Raw genomic sequence first — 16,569 nt, 5'->3', positions numbered from 1 at the left:
TCAACTTCAAGTCGTCATACTCGTATCTGTAATGGGACAGTGAACTGCAATTACGGTGCGCCGACGAGCTCTAGCTTATGCACCCTTTGGTTTGTTTGTGTGTTTACGGGTGTCGTGTGTAGATATTGTTAAACGCTTACACAAGTATGTATATTGGCGACTGGCGAGGATTGCGGTAATATCTTAGCTACAGTCGCAAGTCAGCTGGCTCGAACACGTTCCAGTTTTGTTTTTTTTTCTGTACTGAGAAGACGAGATACTGGTATATGTATTACAGTCGAGATCGTTGACCCACTTTTGGGCACTGACATCGCAGCAGGACTACACCGGCGACAATCAAGTATCAATTATGGAAGGTAAACTTTTCCGAAAAAAGGATTTCGTTCACCAGCCTGGTCTAAATGCTTTGAATTGAAGGTTAAATCCTCCAAGTCAGAAAAAATATGATTTTGTTAAAAACGAAGACAGGGGCGTATTTAGCCGTGCGTAAGTTATTATCTTAAGCATTCTGAGTTGAGCTCAGAAACAAAATCTTATAGGTTCTTATTGGGTGTCCCATTATGTCTAAGCACGATTTTGATACAACCCGGCTTTATTCCGGAAGACGTTTAAACAGCTGATTTCTGCTAGGTTTTGTTGTTTACAGTTTAACATATAACTCTGTGTATCGTAAGCTCCACTTTATATAATTTTCGTGAAAATGAGAAGCATTTCCCCAGGAAAGCGTAAAAATATCGTCCACAAATGGTGTACCAAATAAACCCAACATTTCGCTGAGTCATTTGGCGTAAATGAAAGAAGTAAGCATTGGAGTGGTCTGAAATTGGTTTCAGAATTATGGAGAGGAAAGTATTTAGCTTCGTGGACAAAAAAATTAGGCGAAAACCGGGACCGGTGGACAAAACATTGGACCGGGAAGACATACGTGCTTACGCCAGTAAGAAAACTGCCTCTGTTCAGAATGTGGCCAAAAACGTGGATCCCCTCACAGCACTGTCCATCGTACCAAAGTTAGATTGGGTCTGAAGAATATAAGAAGCAGAAACCAAGGAGCTCCTGAATAATTTGACTAACAGCTGTGTGGAAAATCAGTGTACGTTATCATCGACGATGGCCATTATTACACTGTACGGGATGTCCACAGTGTCGACGAGATGGAGACATCAATGTTTGCCGAAAAACTCGGCAAGATTGTCTGGTTGCCGGGGCATGTGCCCCGTGAAGTATTGCATGAAAATAAGTCATGCAATACCTCGCTAGGCATCCAGCAGGGGTGTCAATTGAATTTATTGTTTATTAATGCCAGAAGACATACACCTGTTAAACAGCTAATAACTTTTTTGCCTAATAAGATACGAAGTTACGGTCTTCAACAGCAACTTGTTCAGCAGTAAATTTCCCTTAGGAAATTTATAAATTGGCACAGAAACCATCAGCTGGCTAGGTTCCACAGAAGGAACAAAAATGTGGTTGATTTTTCAGTACAAAATATTCATTTTTTCCATACAAACCTAGAAGATCAAATTTACTCATGTAAACGTTACTTAAAAATTCTGCAAAAAATCATGGATGAGTTTTGGACCAAGACAAAGCTTTTAAGACCCCAGGGTTTGAGGAATTCAAAAATGACCCCAAATCGACTCAGTCTAGTGTGGCATGCTTCCGGGTCGTTCGTGACTACTGACACAAGGAAAACACAGCTGTTTACGTCCGAGAGTGCCTGAACCGTTGCCTGCTCTCCATGATCTGAAAGCATGATCACTAGACTGCCCCAAATTTGTATGAGAAATTTAAAACCTGTGAAATGTTATACGCTGCGTGCTATAATTGATCCTAGCACAGATGAACAGATGTACAAGCTCGAACAAAAAATCTTCAGAAACCTGTGTAAAATTTCAAATGCTCTCTTTTAAAGAAGCCGTTAAACATTGACGAAAAACAGTGTCATTTATTGCTTTTTTGTAACTTTCCAACGGCGCAATAGATGGCACTGTTTCTAGATAGGGAACATCCGTAAATGACGTAGCTTTTTTTGAGTTTTTATACCCCCCCTACTCCCTCGTAGCATTTCGTCACAAAATTCTAGACCCCCCCTAGATAATAACGTAGCTTTAATAACCCCCCCCCCCCCCATTTTAAACATCGGTTTTTAATTTTCACTTTTATTTTCAGCATTTTGCAAGAATAATACAAAAAATAACAAAAAAAGGGAAAGAAGTTATAAATGGGATTTTAAAAAAGCATATCAATCAGTCAAAAAAAGTCAGCTGAATCCACCCACTCTCTATCGTCCTCCGGAGTGATGACCAGCACTTCGTGTCCTCTTTTAAATTACTCAAAAAAATTTTGAATTTTTTTTTTTTTTGATATTTAGTTAAAGCTACGTAGCTTTACTTGATCCCCTACCCCTCCTCTCGTCACACATCGTCACACAAAGTCAAACCACCCACCCCCCCACCCCCCCCAAATGCTACGTCATTTATGGATGTTCCCATAGCTCTTTAGAAGTAACATTTTTCGAAAGGGCGCAACCGTGTATAAACTTATAAATGAATATACTTATATACTTCAATAGATTGTACAACTTCAAATTGCTGAATATTACCTAAAATGAAAAATTGTATCATCATAATTTTTTCACTACAGAGACTTTACAAACAGTTTTTTAGCTATGTCTAATCCAATAGAAACATTACTGATGGACAGTATCATATAGCAGTGCCATTTCCATGCATCGTGAACCTTCATGAGTGACTTATGTGTTTCTTATTGTACAGCATTTAGTACTTCAAGCAATTTCGAAAGAAATAGCGAAAGTTTTTGGCTTATATTTGGTCGGGATTCGATCAGATCGAACTTATCGCCATCAGCATTTATCCGCGACTCTTGAACTTTATGGGCAAATATTTTTATCAAGAGACGATATTTTGGATGTTTATGAGCCAGAATTGATAGATTATAATTCAAGGAATTCGTTTCAGTCCTTCATATTCACTATTTCAACCTACAATATGAATTACACGAGATCCAATCTCTGTTGTTTCCAAATTTGTACATGGCGCTCAGTTTGGTCTGGTCGAAGCTCGGCCATTTATCATTTGCTCAATCATGAATGTGTTTCGAAACTTCATCAATAATTTTTTTGAAACTCTTAAAGCACTGACCATACTGACTGGACACTCGATTTCATTTGCTGTATATTTTTTTCAACAATACGCAATATCGATTTCAGAGTGCGCATCGATCGATTTGTAAAAATACTATGCCAGAAAATGCCACCCAACTTTAAAAAAAGGCAATTTCTGCAATAAAATCAGACTTAACAGGTATGTACATTTTTCCTATAGGACATTTTTTTGTCTAATTTTTCATGTTCGCCACCTACCGTCGGTATTGCGAACCTGCAAAATTTGACCAAAAAAATTAGCCAGAAAATGGTTTTTGTTCTAAGTGTCATGTCAGTGTGATCAGTGCTTAAAGTATCTCAGTAAAAAAAACATTTGTTTTTGTTTACACTGAATTTTCTTTTTGACAATTCTCTCCGGTGTCCTTAGAGACATCTGGTGGCACAACCAAAAAGCATAAAATTGATTCATAATGGTCATTGAGACTTTACACACGTTTCAAGGCTTAGCTTGTACATCTGTTTATCCTAGGCCTAGTACCAGATTTCATGCCAAATTTGGGCCAGATCGGATCACGGGACGGGGTCGCTCAACGAGCCTTAAGTTTGTATGGAATTTTGAGACATTTTGTTCGGGGGAAACATCCAAAACCAGTTTTTCATCAATAACTTTGGTCCCTTTCGGCCGATACCTTTTGAATACGACTTTTTTTACAGCCTAAACTGCATTTCGATTAAAGTTAAGATAAAAATGTTATTAGGCTTCAACTGTTTAAAGGTTGTATTCATCACTACTCTTAAAAAAGTTGGCCCATTTTTGCAGCCTAATAACTTCTTTGTCTTAACTTTAATCGAAATGCAGTCTTCGGATGAAATATTTGTCATAATTTAGGCTTTAAGAAAAACCGCATTCAAAAGAATCGAATCTAAAGAAAGGACCAAAGTTATTGATGAAAAACTGATTTTTGATGTTTTTCTCGAACAAAATGTCTAAAAATCCCACATAAACTTCAGGCTCGTTGAGCAACTCCTTCCCGTGATTCGATCTGGCCCAAATTTTGGCATGAGATCTTGTACTAGGTCTAAAATCGCACAACATAGGCTGTGATTTATTTTCTTGAATAAAGATATCAGCATTTATGATTAAAACGGACATCATATCGGACCGATGTAAATCGATGATATTTCAATCTAACATTGATTTTTTTTTATCGAAATATATCCGTTTTGATTTATAATTTTGAACTAGGACCTTTTTTTTATCGAAATATATCCGTTTTGATTTATAATGTTGAACTAGGACCTAGTTTCAAAATCATAAATCAAAACAGATATATTTCGATAAAAAATCAATGTTAGATTGATATATCATCGATTTTCATAAAATTCAAAAAAAAAAAAAAATAATTACAGCCAATTGTGAAGTCTCTTATATGAATCAACCACAAATTTTGATTCCACTCTCAAACCATATAAGCAAATAATACCAGATTTACCATTCTTATATATAAGATATGTGTAAATGTGATAGTTTATCTATTATACACTGTTGTTTGCAGCATCATTTTATTAAATCTTTTTAGTTGCATGCCAAACTAAGTCCTAAAAACATACTTAACCCAATATAATGCTTAGAAATAGGTGGGCTTTTTGCATTCAACCATGAATAAAGTACATTTATCTATTATATTCTCATTGCATTTACACTTTTAATTATAGATATGGTAGATTCAACCACATTTCTATGGTCAGTTTTATTCACTCAACCGTAAATATTGTAGATGCAACTTTTTTGTTTTAAATGTGTTCAGTTTTAAATGTAATTATCCTCTAGTTTCGGTGATTTCCGTTAATTGATTTATTCGTTCGATTCATTCGAAAAAAAACCCGTACGCTTATCAATTCGTAAATTAGGAAACATTCGTTTAAGCCATCGACAATCCATCCCTCATATTGGTATGAATTCCACGCGCTGAAAAAATGTATAGACACCAGTTTTTTTTTATGTAACGCATAAGTACCTTCGTGTTTCAATGCTTGCGAACAGTGTTTGCACTTATTTAACATAACTCGCACCAATTTTTCAGTTGGTTAATCGCTTGCGACAACAAACTCTCCCGACCGTGAGCGTGCCTCGCATCATTTTGGCAAAAAAGCAACTCGATAGCCGATTGGTTTTGCATTCCCCTCTCCTACGGGGTTGTTGTTGGCAAAACGATACTAACTAGTGCCGCTAGTAAACTTGACATCGAACATGAATGTATGTGGTTGCAGCAATCAAAGAAAATCGCAAATGAAAACGACTGCACCGATAAGTAAACGAAATAAAATTGAAAAAAAAAACAACACACATTTTCCCAGCAATTTGACGGCTCGATCCATTCGGATTCGCTAAACACTTTTCGAATGGATGTAAACATAGTGTTTAAAGGAATTTGTTATGCGATCTGGATTGCAAACATTTGTCGAAGGGCGAAACGTGTGAGGGTGTTTCAATAAAATGTTCCATTAGGCTATTGCTAACCTAGTTCGAATTTATAGCAGAATTTCGGATGGTAAAAACACACAGTTTCATTGATAAACTAATTAAGAATTGGAAATGGTAAAAACACACAGTTTCATTGATAAACTAATTAAGAATTGGGAATGAACATCTTGAGATCTTAAGATCAAGACGGGATAATAACCGCAAACCTATGAGCCCGATAATTGCGTTAATTAATTTAATTGTGTGACCTTGGAAACGTCTATAATCTCACTTTTTCACTACCCAAATTTGTTTATCGGTGGTTGAATTACTGAACTTCGTAAGTATTTTTTTTACTTAAAACATCCCGTTTCAAAAATTCAAGGTAAAACAGAGCCAAAAAGTTAAGTTACCACGAAGATGACATATTAACGAGACTGATCAGAGACGATTGGTTCCATACAAGTCAACCCGAATATAACGCCATCAGACGAGGTTCCGTGGAACCTTCCTCTGCATAGTAAACAAGCAAAAGTAAAGCTATCTTGATGCAATCAAAACTGATTTTTTTTCTTGGCGTGTTGTCTGGGTTGTCAGATAACATGTGTTGGTGTGAGAGAATTGGTTTGTCCCAAGTACACTATTATATGCATAGAAAAAACCTATCAATGTGTGATTTTTTCTTTTGTTTCCAGATTTAATGCATCGTGGAAAGAAACCCAAAACAAACCTTTAGTGGTCAGTCTAGTTTGATTATCGATCTTAGTGTACAAACACAGTGAGCGCGAAGCAAACTGTTCATTCACCGAATGAATTTTGCAAGTTCGTTTTTGAAGACCGGCCACAGTGCACGCGTATGCAAATTAGTTCAACACTGAAATAAACCTTCGGCTTTCTTTTTTGCAAAAATCAAGCGTCAAAATATCTTTGCAACCACCTAGCGAATTCCTGGACGAGAGGGGTTATGTACAGGAATCTTAAGGAACTGAATACTCGGTGCCTGAGGACGTTCATTTTGAAATCCATGATAGCGGCTTCCGCTTAATTTAAAAATGCTTTAAATGACTGAAAATCGCATGAAACACCCACAATATGGGTTTGGGTGAAAGGAATCATTTAGTAGAAGTCGAATTTCGGAAAACTGTGACAAAAATATAACAAAATATTACGACAAAAAAAAAAACTACAAAACTCTGACAAAACTATGACAAAAACTTTTTCCGTTCAGCCCCTTCACCCTAAAGGGTGATACGGTCAAAATTTGGTCAAGGGAAAACGCGTGTAAATCGGTGAAGTCGTTTATTTAAAAAAATCAAATTAAATTTCTTTTTCAAGTTTAATTAGTATAAAATTCAGGAAAAATATTCAGTTAGGCTTCCGCTTTTCCAAATCCGAATTGCCGGGCCTTACGCTTAACCCCTGCCATCAGATTTTGTACAGCCACCTTGTCCACCTTCTTCGCCGCAGAAAGCCAGTTTGCTTTGAACTGCTGCTCGTCCTTAGCAGTTTTTTGGTCTTCTTTAGGTTCCGCTTGACAATAGCCCAGTATTTCTCAATTGGGCAGAGCTCTGGCGTGTTGGGTTTGGGAGGGTTCTTGTCCTTGGGAACCACCGGCGGCGTTCCACTCCATGGCCTTTTTACCGTTAAGGCAAGATGCCAAATCCAGTACGGAACAACCGTGTTTCTTCAGGAAAGGCAGCAGACGTTTATTCTGCTTGTAGTCGGCTTTGACGTAAGTTTCGTCGTCCATTACCACGCAGTCAAACTTCGTCAGAGTCGTCGTGTACAGTCTCCAGGATCGCGCTTTGCCCGTCGTATTTTGTTTATCATCGCGATTTGGAGTCACTACCTTCTTGTAAGTCGATAGTCCGGCTCGTTTTTTGGCTCGATGCACGGTTGTAGACGATACATCCTGAAGAAAATGCCGCGCGGGCGACAGTAGTGCAAGCTTCATGGAGGGACGGTCAATGAAGGACCAGATATTCACATTACGGCAAATCCTTCAAAAATTCCGGGAACACCAAGTCCCTACGCACCATCTATTCATCGACTTCAAAGCCGCATACGACACGATCGACCGTAACGAGCTATGGAAAATCATGGACGAGAACGGCTTTTCCGGGAAGCTGATCAGACTGATCAAGGCGACGATGGATGGAACGCAGTGCTGTGTGCGGATTTCGGGTGAATTGTCGAGTTCACGCAGGGGGCTTCGACAAGGTGATGGTCTATCCTGCATGATGTTCAACGTGGCGCTAGAAGGTGTTATTCGACGAGCGGTGGGCGAAATGCGGGGCACGATTTTGAACAGATCCAGTCAACTTATCTGCTTTGCCGATGACATTGATATAGTCGGCAGATCATCTGCAGCGGTGGAGGAGATCTATCGCAAACTGAAACGCGAAGCAGGAAGGTTTGGGTTGATGATTAATACGTCCAAGACGAAGTACATGCTGGCCTGCGGATCCGAGACCGACCGAACCCGCTTGTCCAGTAATAACAAGGTCACGATCGACGGCGACGAGCTGGAGATTGTCGAAGACTTTGTCTATCTCGGCTCACCGCAGATAATGACACCAGCCGTGAGATCCGGAGGCGAATTATCAGCGGAAGTCGTGCCTACTATGGACTCCACAAACAACTGCGGTCGAGAAGACTTAGCCCTCGCACGAAGTGTAACCTGTATATGACGCTTATTAGACCGGTTGTTCTCTACGGGCACGAGACATGGATATTGCTCGAGGAGGACCTGCGTACACTCGGAGTATTCGAGCGACGAGTGTTAAGAACCATCTTTGGCGGCGTACAGGAGAACGGAGTGTGGAGGCGAAGGATGAACCACGAGCTCGCGCGACTCTACGGCGAACCCAGTATCCAGAAGGTGGTGAAGGCTGGCCGGATACGCTGGGCGTTCGCTACGAATCCGGTAGGAACAAGACGAGCGGGGGCGCAACGAGCGAGACGGTTAGACCAAGTGGAGCGTGATCTGGGGAACGTGGGGTGCCCGAGAAATTGGAGAACGGTTGCTATGAACCGAGTGAATTTTAGGAATTATGTTCGTCAAGTTATGTCGTGAGACGGAATACTATGTAAATAAAAATAAATAAAATAAATAACACCCAGCTTATTTGCGGCATCTCGGAGAGAGAGTTTAGGGTTTCGCTTGAAACTACCGGCAACTCTCTTTGTCGTCTCAGCGGTTTCCGGTTTTCGATTTCCCCCCGATCCAGACTTCGTGGCTGTCGACAAACGTTCCCCAAAAACTTTAATTACATTTGTAACGGTTGATTTGGCAACTTTTAGCGATTTTGCCAACTTTGCGTGCGAGTAGCTCGGATTTTCCCAATGCGCCGATGCGCGAGCAGAATTTTGATACGCTGCTCTTCTTCCTTGGACGGCATTTTGACAACTGAAGAGTGAATTCCAAAATCAAAATAGGAACAACATTCTAAACACACACCTTCAAAATGAGGGGTGTTCAGGTTTTTTAAATGCCAAATTGAAAGAAATACGTCAAGTTGATATTGACCAAATTTTGACCGATCACCCTTTATATAAACAATTCGTGGAGGTTTCATGCCACCGGTTGTTTATTGCGAGTTCCAATTTGAAAATGACTAAAACCGCTTTATTTGCCAAAACAGCGTTAAAAAAATCGCGCTAATCATTCGAGGAACAGCGATGATGACTAAATAAACAAACTTTTGAAAAACGATTTTGGCGAAACTATCATTTGCGATAAAAAATGCCCGAGAGAATATTTTCAGTGTCTGTGCGGATGAACTGGATGAATTTGCGCGATCGAGCCGGTTCTTTGCGCGAAAATTCGCTTGCACTGTGGCCAGTCGATGTTTTTTTCGACGTGTTTGAAATTCGCTTCGCAGTTCGCTTCACGCTCACTGTGTCCTCGACCTTAGATCCAACGCCCACGCTGCCTGTGACGCTGATGTTAGGGCGGTGGCATTGACGAGTGATTGGGTAATTCGGTAATCATATTCAGCTTCCAGATAAACATTACCATTAATCTCCAAAAATAATCGGTTATTCTATCGTCGACCGAAAGTTTGGTAAATATCAATGGATGTACGGTAATGGCAAAGCCTAATTTTACCGGTATTTCGGTATCAACTACCGATCTCACGGTTACATGTTCAGATTTATTTACTTTTTTTATCTTTCACATTGACAACTGCCGAATCATCAAAAGTTGATTTACATTTTGCCCGTAATATCGACAGCTGCCATCCACTTTTCGACCTTCCACAGTTACAGCACTGGGCCACACTGGACACTGGAGTGTCACCAAACTTTCAAGGAAAAATAGGCAAATTTCGACGATACAATCAAGCGAAACAGCTGAATTTTTCCTACAGGGTTTGTTGTCAAATTTTGCAGGTTCGCAATACCGACGGTAGGTGGCAAAATTAGCCAGAAAATGATCGGATTTTCGTTTTAAGTGTCATGTCAGGGGAGTCAGTTGTAACAGTTTGCTCGTGAATTAGGTGACCAAACTGAATGACGTTTTTTACATATCGGAATTCTTTAAAAAAAAACTCCAACTAGTCGTTTCCCGTTTGTTCGGTAATCCCATTTCAATTGTTCGTAAATCTGTTTCTGGCGTTCAGAAGTACAAACAACTCCGAAGAACGCAGTTGCATATTTTTGTAAGACGACGGACGGTTCCAATGGTCGAAATTTTCGACCCCTTGTTTGCAATTACGTTCTCTCCAATGGTTGATTTACATTTCAAAAAACGTTGTTCAGCCAGAAAATTTTTTGTATAATGAATTATTTTCTGCGACTTTACAGAAGAAGAAAAAGAATCTAATACTGTATTTGTTTTCTCCACTCGTGGAGTGTTCCACCGTACCCGATAAAAACAAACACAAATCCTCGCCAGTGTATTGCTACCTCGCTCACTCACACGCTCTCTCGCAACACTGGCAAAATTATCGGTGGGCCACCGTCCGTAAGCAGAACTCCGACAGGTCAAAACCAGTGCAACACCGTCCGAATAAACAAACAGTTTGACAGCACCTAGTGGTGCACCAGTGCAACACTAGTGCAACACTCGGCATAAACAAATACGGTATAAATAAGTGTTGTTAACAGGAAAAAAAATGTTATTGAAAAAGATGTCTAGGTGTGTTTATGAAATTAGTTGTTCCTTGTGGTTTCCAATTTATATCAATCGAAATCGTTCGGAACCCCATCTTTGAGCCAAACATAGAAAAACTTAACATTGAAGGTGAGAAAACCCATAACGACATATTCTGTGGCAGAGGAGCCAAGAAGCTGCCTGATTTGCAGACGATATCATCATTAACGGCGTCGCCGCAGTACACCAAGCCATCATACCTCATGTATTTAGTAACCGATTACGTAAAGCTATGTAATCGTGCCAATGATTGTTTTTATTCATCTTTTCTTTTTTTTAACATCCGCTTCAGCCTGGCCCCGGGGGTTCTCTTACAAATGCTGGTGAAATTGCCGGCGGGCGTCAGGGCAAATGTTGGAGCAATCGTTTAATCATTTTTAAAAGTTTCAACCGTAAAAATTGAGAATATTTACCCAAAAATAACTATAAAATATTTACCATTCAAAAACTAGATATGCAATAAAGTGAATTTTAGAAATGATCAAAATGGTGGTGGACTCTCACAACAGCACTTTTGAATCCAATATAACTCCCTTTGTGTTTAGGGTTTTTTGCTTTTATTCACAGGTTTAATTTCCAATGTTGTGTCAGAGTAGCATTGTCATGTGTTCCATTTTTCTATTGAACTCTTATAACTGCAAGACATGAAAAACACTCTTGGTAAGCCTCAAAGTAGGGAATATTCAAAACAAGAATATCAATGTTTCAATTCAAAACAGTTAATTTTTTCCAATTGAATCAAATTTGCTTCCATTACACAATTACTCTATATTCCACTGCGGTGGAGCCGAGAAATACCGGAAATGTCATTTCCACATCTGTAAATGCAACAAAAAACAAAAATCAATCTCACTTTCTCCTGCCGAGATCATTCGTTAAAATTGCCTCAAGATCACGTTGGATGTTTACTAACCCACTAAACTTCACTCACGTGCGCTCGCGAATACCGTACCGAAAAATATATACTTACACTTTCGTTTAGCCTTTTGCCTTCTTCCAACATACCCAAAATGTTGTATAGACCCCAGATTTTTTTTTGCTCAACCTTTAATCATCATTAATCGTGTTGTTGTCTGTTTCTTCCCGTTCAGGTATCGCCGGCCTTTTTACCGTATTCTCCAGCTTCATCTTCACCTCAACCGTGATCAACTTCCTGGGCAGCAAAGTTTCCGACCTCAAGTAAGTAAGACCCGGTTCTCATGCGAAACAACTTTTTGTTCCTTTCGCTCAATAAATATTAAAAGCCGGACAAAAAAGATAACTGGTTTTTTGAAGTATCATTACCAGCATTAGCCGAAATCGAAAACCGTCATTTCAGCTGACGGTTTTGGACATCGTATTGACAAATTGATTTTGGTGTTTTTTTTTGGTTATTTTAGGTAGGTGTCTGTCATTGATTTAAGTTTGAGGAAAGGCTGGTTTTTTGTTGGTCTTTTTCATCGAAGAGTGGAATGAACTCCTCCACTGTTCCGTGAAAACCGGACAACCTTTGCCTGTTGTTTTTTTTCGTTTCCGGATGAACTGTATACGAAAAAAAGACTTGAAAAATGCGGAATAATGTTTTTGAATAAAAAATTTAAAATAGTTCTCATATGGTTACTCGTTTTTCCGGGTTAATGATAGAAGCGGTTCATATGAGTTAATGTAATCTGGCTCTAGAAATCTCGCATTTGTTTCCGGATCAATTTCATAAACCAAAATACCAAATTTAAGTTAAAAAAAATGTACATATGTGTATAGTAGGTCTTATTTCTTACAATCCTCTTGAAACTTAGTTCCCAACTACCAATTCTGATCCGATCGAAGATACAAATAAAAACTGGCATAAGCTTACTCGGATAACAATAGGCAATCCTCAAAGACATTAAAAAACAGTTAATTAAAAAAATCATAATCCTAACAACACTGCAGCTTTTAATTTTTCGTTTACAAATATTCATACAAAAGCAATGGTAAGGTAAAAGCAAAATTAGAATTTCGGTAAACATTTAACCACTATTCTTAAAGCTGGGCGAGGCAAATTCAATTACAAATCATTTGACACTTTAATGTGTAAAATTTCACATATTATCGAAATAGGTAGACCAACACATTAAATGTATGAAGGTACTGTTGCACATTAATGTAAAATACCGTTTAAGGAATCGAAATGTGTGCTTTTCACACATTTTGCAAAAAGCATTTAAAACGAAAAAATGTGTGAAATGTGCATAGCTTAATAAGAAAAATGTGTAAAATAAAGCCACGTTTCAATTATCTGGGATGATTCGGAACTAAAATTAAAAATTTGTGGCTTTTTCAATTCAAATAACTTTTATTGAATCAATTAAAAGATTCGCAATGAATTGGTCCTATTTATTAGCTGGTGTGGGAGTTCAATTTTTTTCCAGTGGAAAACACGGGTGGGATCTGAAAAAAAAATTAAAACGATCGATATTCGATATAGTTAAAAGGACTGATTTAATTAGTGACGGTTACTTACTAATATATATTTCATCAGTTTTGCACGAATAAAGAAGGAGCCGAAGGAACAGAAATTCGTGGAAATTCAAGGACCAAATCGTTGTCTTGAGTCATATGGTCAATTAATTATTGTTAAGTTTTATTTCACACAGCTAATTTCGCATAATGTGTCAATTTGAGAGTTGCATGGTGTATAAAAATCAAAAATCAGTTTGGCAGCTCCATATATTTGCCGAAAATGTGTGAAACGTTTTTGTAAAATGTGTGAAATGATTTATCAGTGTAGAAATTCGCTTTAGCTTTTTTTTACTTTTCGACAAAAAACTGAGCAGTTTTTGAAAAGAGTTGTAATCGTTTGAAATAAAAGTTCATGCCGAAAGCAAACAAAATCGGCAAAACTATATTCTCATGCATAAGGCATGCTCAATTTGATAAAATTTGCAATCCTGTTCAATGAAAAACTTTCTTTAAGTCTTAAAATTTTTTTTTATAAAGATCATTTCAAGAAACAAAATTTGGTCCTCACTAACTGGCCGGTGTCCGACCAATTTGAAATTTGAGCGTTTTTTTCCCTTTTTTCTGTTTTATTTTCTGTTTTTCTGGATTGAGCTATCTTCGATTTTGTTTTGTTTATTGGGAAAACTATCTACTTTGTTGTAAATATTGAATATGGCTTTTTGCTTTAGATTTTAAGAGCAACTGCACTGCTACTGTCGTAAAAATCGATATGAAAGTTATCGCACAATTTTAGGTTTTAGAATCGGCAAAAACACGCACTTCTCGCCAGTGCGAAAGTTCAAAAAGGGTACACTTTTATTACATACGCTTAATAATTGAGAAGAATCAACTGTTAAGTCTTTTCCAGTTTTCAGATATCTTCCCATGCCAAATTTAGTTCCATTTGCTCGATTATTTCTCCAGTCATGCAAAAAATTATATGGGAGCCAACTTCCCCTTTCATGTTTCTCCAATGAAAGGTGGCTTCAAACCATCTTGGTTATAGTTCGTTCACCCAAACACCATCGCAAAAATCTAAAATCCAATATCTTTTACCTTATTACTAAAAATTTGATAGAACTAGATTCATTAATGTCTTTAAAATTTTATGCTGATATGAATTTTTTTTCAAGAAACCAATTTCAGTCTCAATTTTATATTATTATGTTTTTCTCAGCATCACATTTGATAAGGTTTTGATAAATTATACAAGGCCAAAAAATTTACAATTTTCTGAGGTGTAATGTATTTGAAACGTTATTTTGACTAATTTGAGTGCCCTGAATCTAAATATGCAATTTTTCTATCAGTTTTTGTTATTGAAATAACTTTCCAAATTGATTAAAATTATTTCAGAAAGCAAAACTTGAAAACAAAAACATAACATTTTGGTATAAAAGGTTTTAATCAATCGTCAACTTTCATCAAAACTTCATCAAGTCACTTTGAGTTCTGTGATAAAAGTTATAGAAGTTTTCTATTTCTTTACTTTTTCTCATTTAACGCATTTGTAAAGAAATTTTAAATCAAATGTTGTAATGATATCTTTCCCAAGTTTTAAAAACTGTTGATTATTACTTTTTTAGAACATGCATCATCTTCAACATCAAAATATTATTTCTTATTTGAATGAAATATAATAAACGAAATCAGAATCAGATTTCTTCTAAAATGTATATGATAGTTAAACAGTTATCAGTGATTGATTTTACTCAAAACTGACACATTTAAAAAGTTCATATAATAAAAACTAAATGTGATAGTTCAAATTTGACAAAAGATTCGAGTTCAGGACGCTAAAATCTACCAAATCATTTTTTAAAACATAAGCACTAAAATTTTGTTCCCTTGAGTTAGCAATTAAATTCTCCAAATAAGTGCTTATAATGGTAAGTCGTGTTTTTTCGTAATCAAAAATTTACATTTCAAATCGCGATTAATATTTTTATTCAAATTCAAAACACTACAGCAGAATTTTTCAATCAACCCTTCAGTTAAAAATTAAGAAAAGAAATGTCAATTAAGATGAATAGTAAATAACAATTATTGTCTTTTTCCTAACAATTTATCATGGTTATTGATTTACCTGATCTGACATTTGTTTTAGGATTCAGATTTTTTTTTTAAATCTTTGTTATGGAAATACTTATTTCAAATTTGAAAACTAAACTGCTTAAAAATTATTTTGAAGCAAATTTCTAGTTCAGCCTTTGGAACAACATTTTGATAATTTTATCAATGACATACCGAAAATATCATTGATTTGAAACTTTCATTGTGATTTGTTTTGAAAATTTTTGATTTTTTTTATCAGTAAAATTTATTATTTTTGAGTTTGTGTGATAACCATGAGTAAGAAAATGGTTATAAATTCATTTTCTTGTTAATTGTGTATTTTTGGTATTATTATTATTTTTAGCTAAATTTGAATTTCGAAACCCCCCCCCCCCCATGAACGGGGCCTTCGCACGGGCCTGGTTCGCCACCTACCATCGGTATTGCGAACCTGCTAAATTTGACGAAAAAAATTAGCAAGAAAATGATCGAATTTTTGTTCTAAGTGTCCTGTCAGTATGATCAGTGGTTGAACGTTAATCAGTTGAATATTTTGGCGTTGGCGTTGAAGATAGTCGAGAGATTCTCTAGAACAAATCGTTGGCGACTCCAACTATCTAAGCTTTGCAGCTTTCTTCTCAAGCATTGCAGCTTTGCATCCAAGCTTTGAGTAAAAGCACATCATCGCACTAAAACATTGAATATCAAACGTCAGTTCACTCACACCATTTTTTTATATGTTCTCTATGTTTATATTGTGTTACGACCCTGCAACGATACAGGATTAGTCAATGTATCGTGTGACCAACATCTATTTGCAAAGTGTTAGTGAATCTCGTTTTTAAGCTTTTTTTTTCCTCAGATTTAAGCTTTTTTTGCCTTGAAAGCATAGGAGATGAAAGATTAAATCTGAAGAAAAAAGCTTAACTCTGAGGAAAAAAAGCTTAAATCTGAGAGATGTGCTCCACACTGATGAGAGTCATTAAGCAAACACTAGCTACACCATGTCCTCCATAGAAGAGTTTAGATTAGTTAGGGAGCTTCTGAAAACGGCCATACATTTGTCCAACTACAAAACGTCAAACATTTACCTGGCATCGCGGATTGTATATCGTTGCAGCCGAGTATATTGTGTACGGTAATGTGAATTGTACTGGTACTAGAGGTTGAACCCCAATCCGTTAACCCTTAATAGGCGCTAGTGTGATGTCGCCAAAATTTCAAGGAAGCCGATAGGATTTGATATAAGAGACATCTGATCCCATATCTGGTAACATCGCCGAAAGCTTCGACAAAAAAATCCTT

The 16,569-nt window shown here is 37.2% G+C and overlaps 1 protein-coding gene across 1 annotated transcript in view; it reads left to right on the top strand.

Annotated features, from left to right (window-relative positions):
- LOC129744002 (3-hydroxy-3-methylglutaryl-coenzyme A reductase) overlaps positions 1–16,569 on the top strand; it is a 78,958-nt gene that overhangs the window by 47,998 nt on the left and 14,391 nt on the right. Inside the window, exon 2 of the mRNA XM_055736327.1 lies at positions 11,841–11,928. Within this exon, the coding sequence (XP_055592302.1) occupies positions 11,841–11,928 (88 nt within the window). The remainder of the gene's footprint in view (positions 1–11,840; positions 11,929–16,569) is intronic.

The sequence above is a fragment of the Uranotaenia lowii genome, chromosome 1 (genome assembly GCF_029784155.1).
Source record: "Uranotaenia lowii strain MFRU-FL chromosome 1, ASM2978415v1, whole genome shotgun sequence".
Lineage (NCBI taxonomy): Eukaryota > Metazoa > Arthropoda > Insecta > Diptera > Culicidae > Uranotaenia > Uranotaenia lowii.
This window is presented reverse-complemented; position numbering and strand designations above follow the sequence as displayed.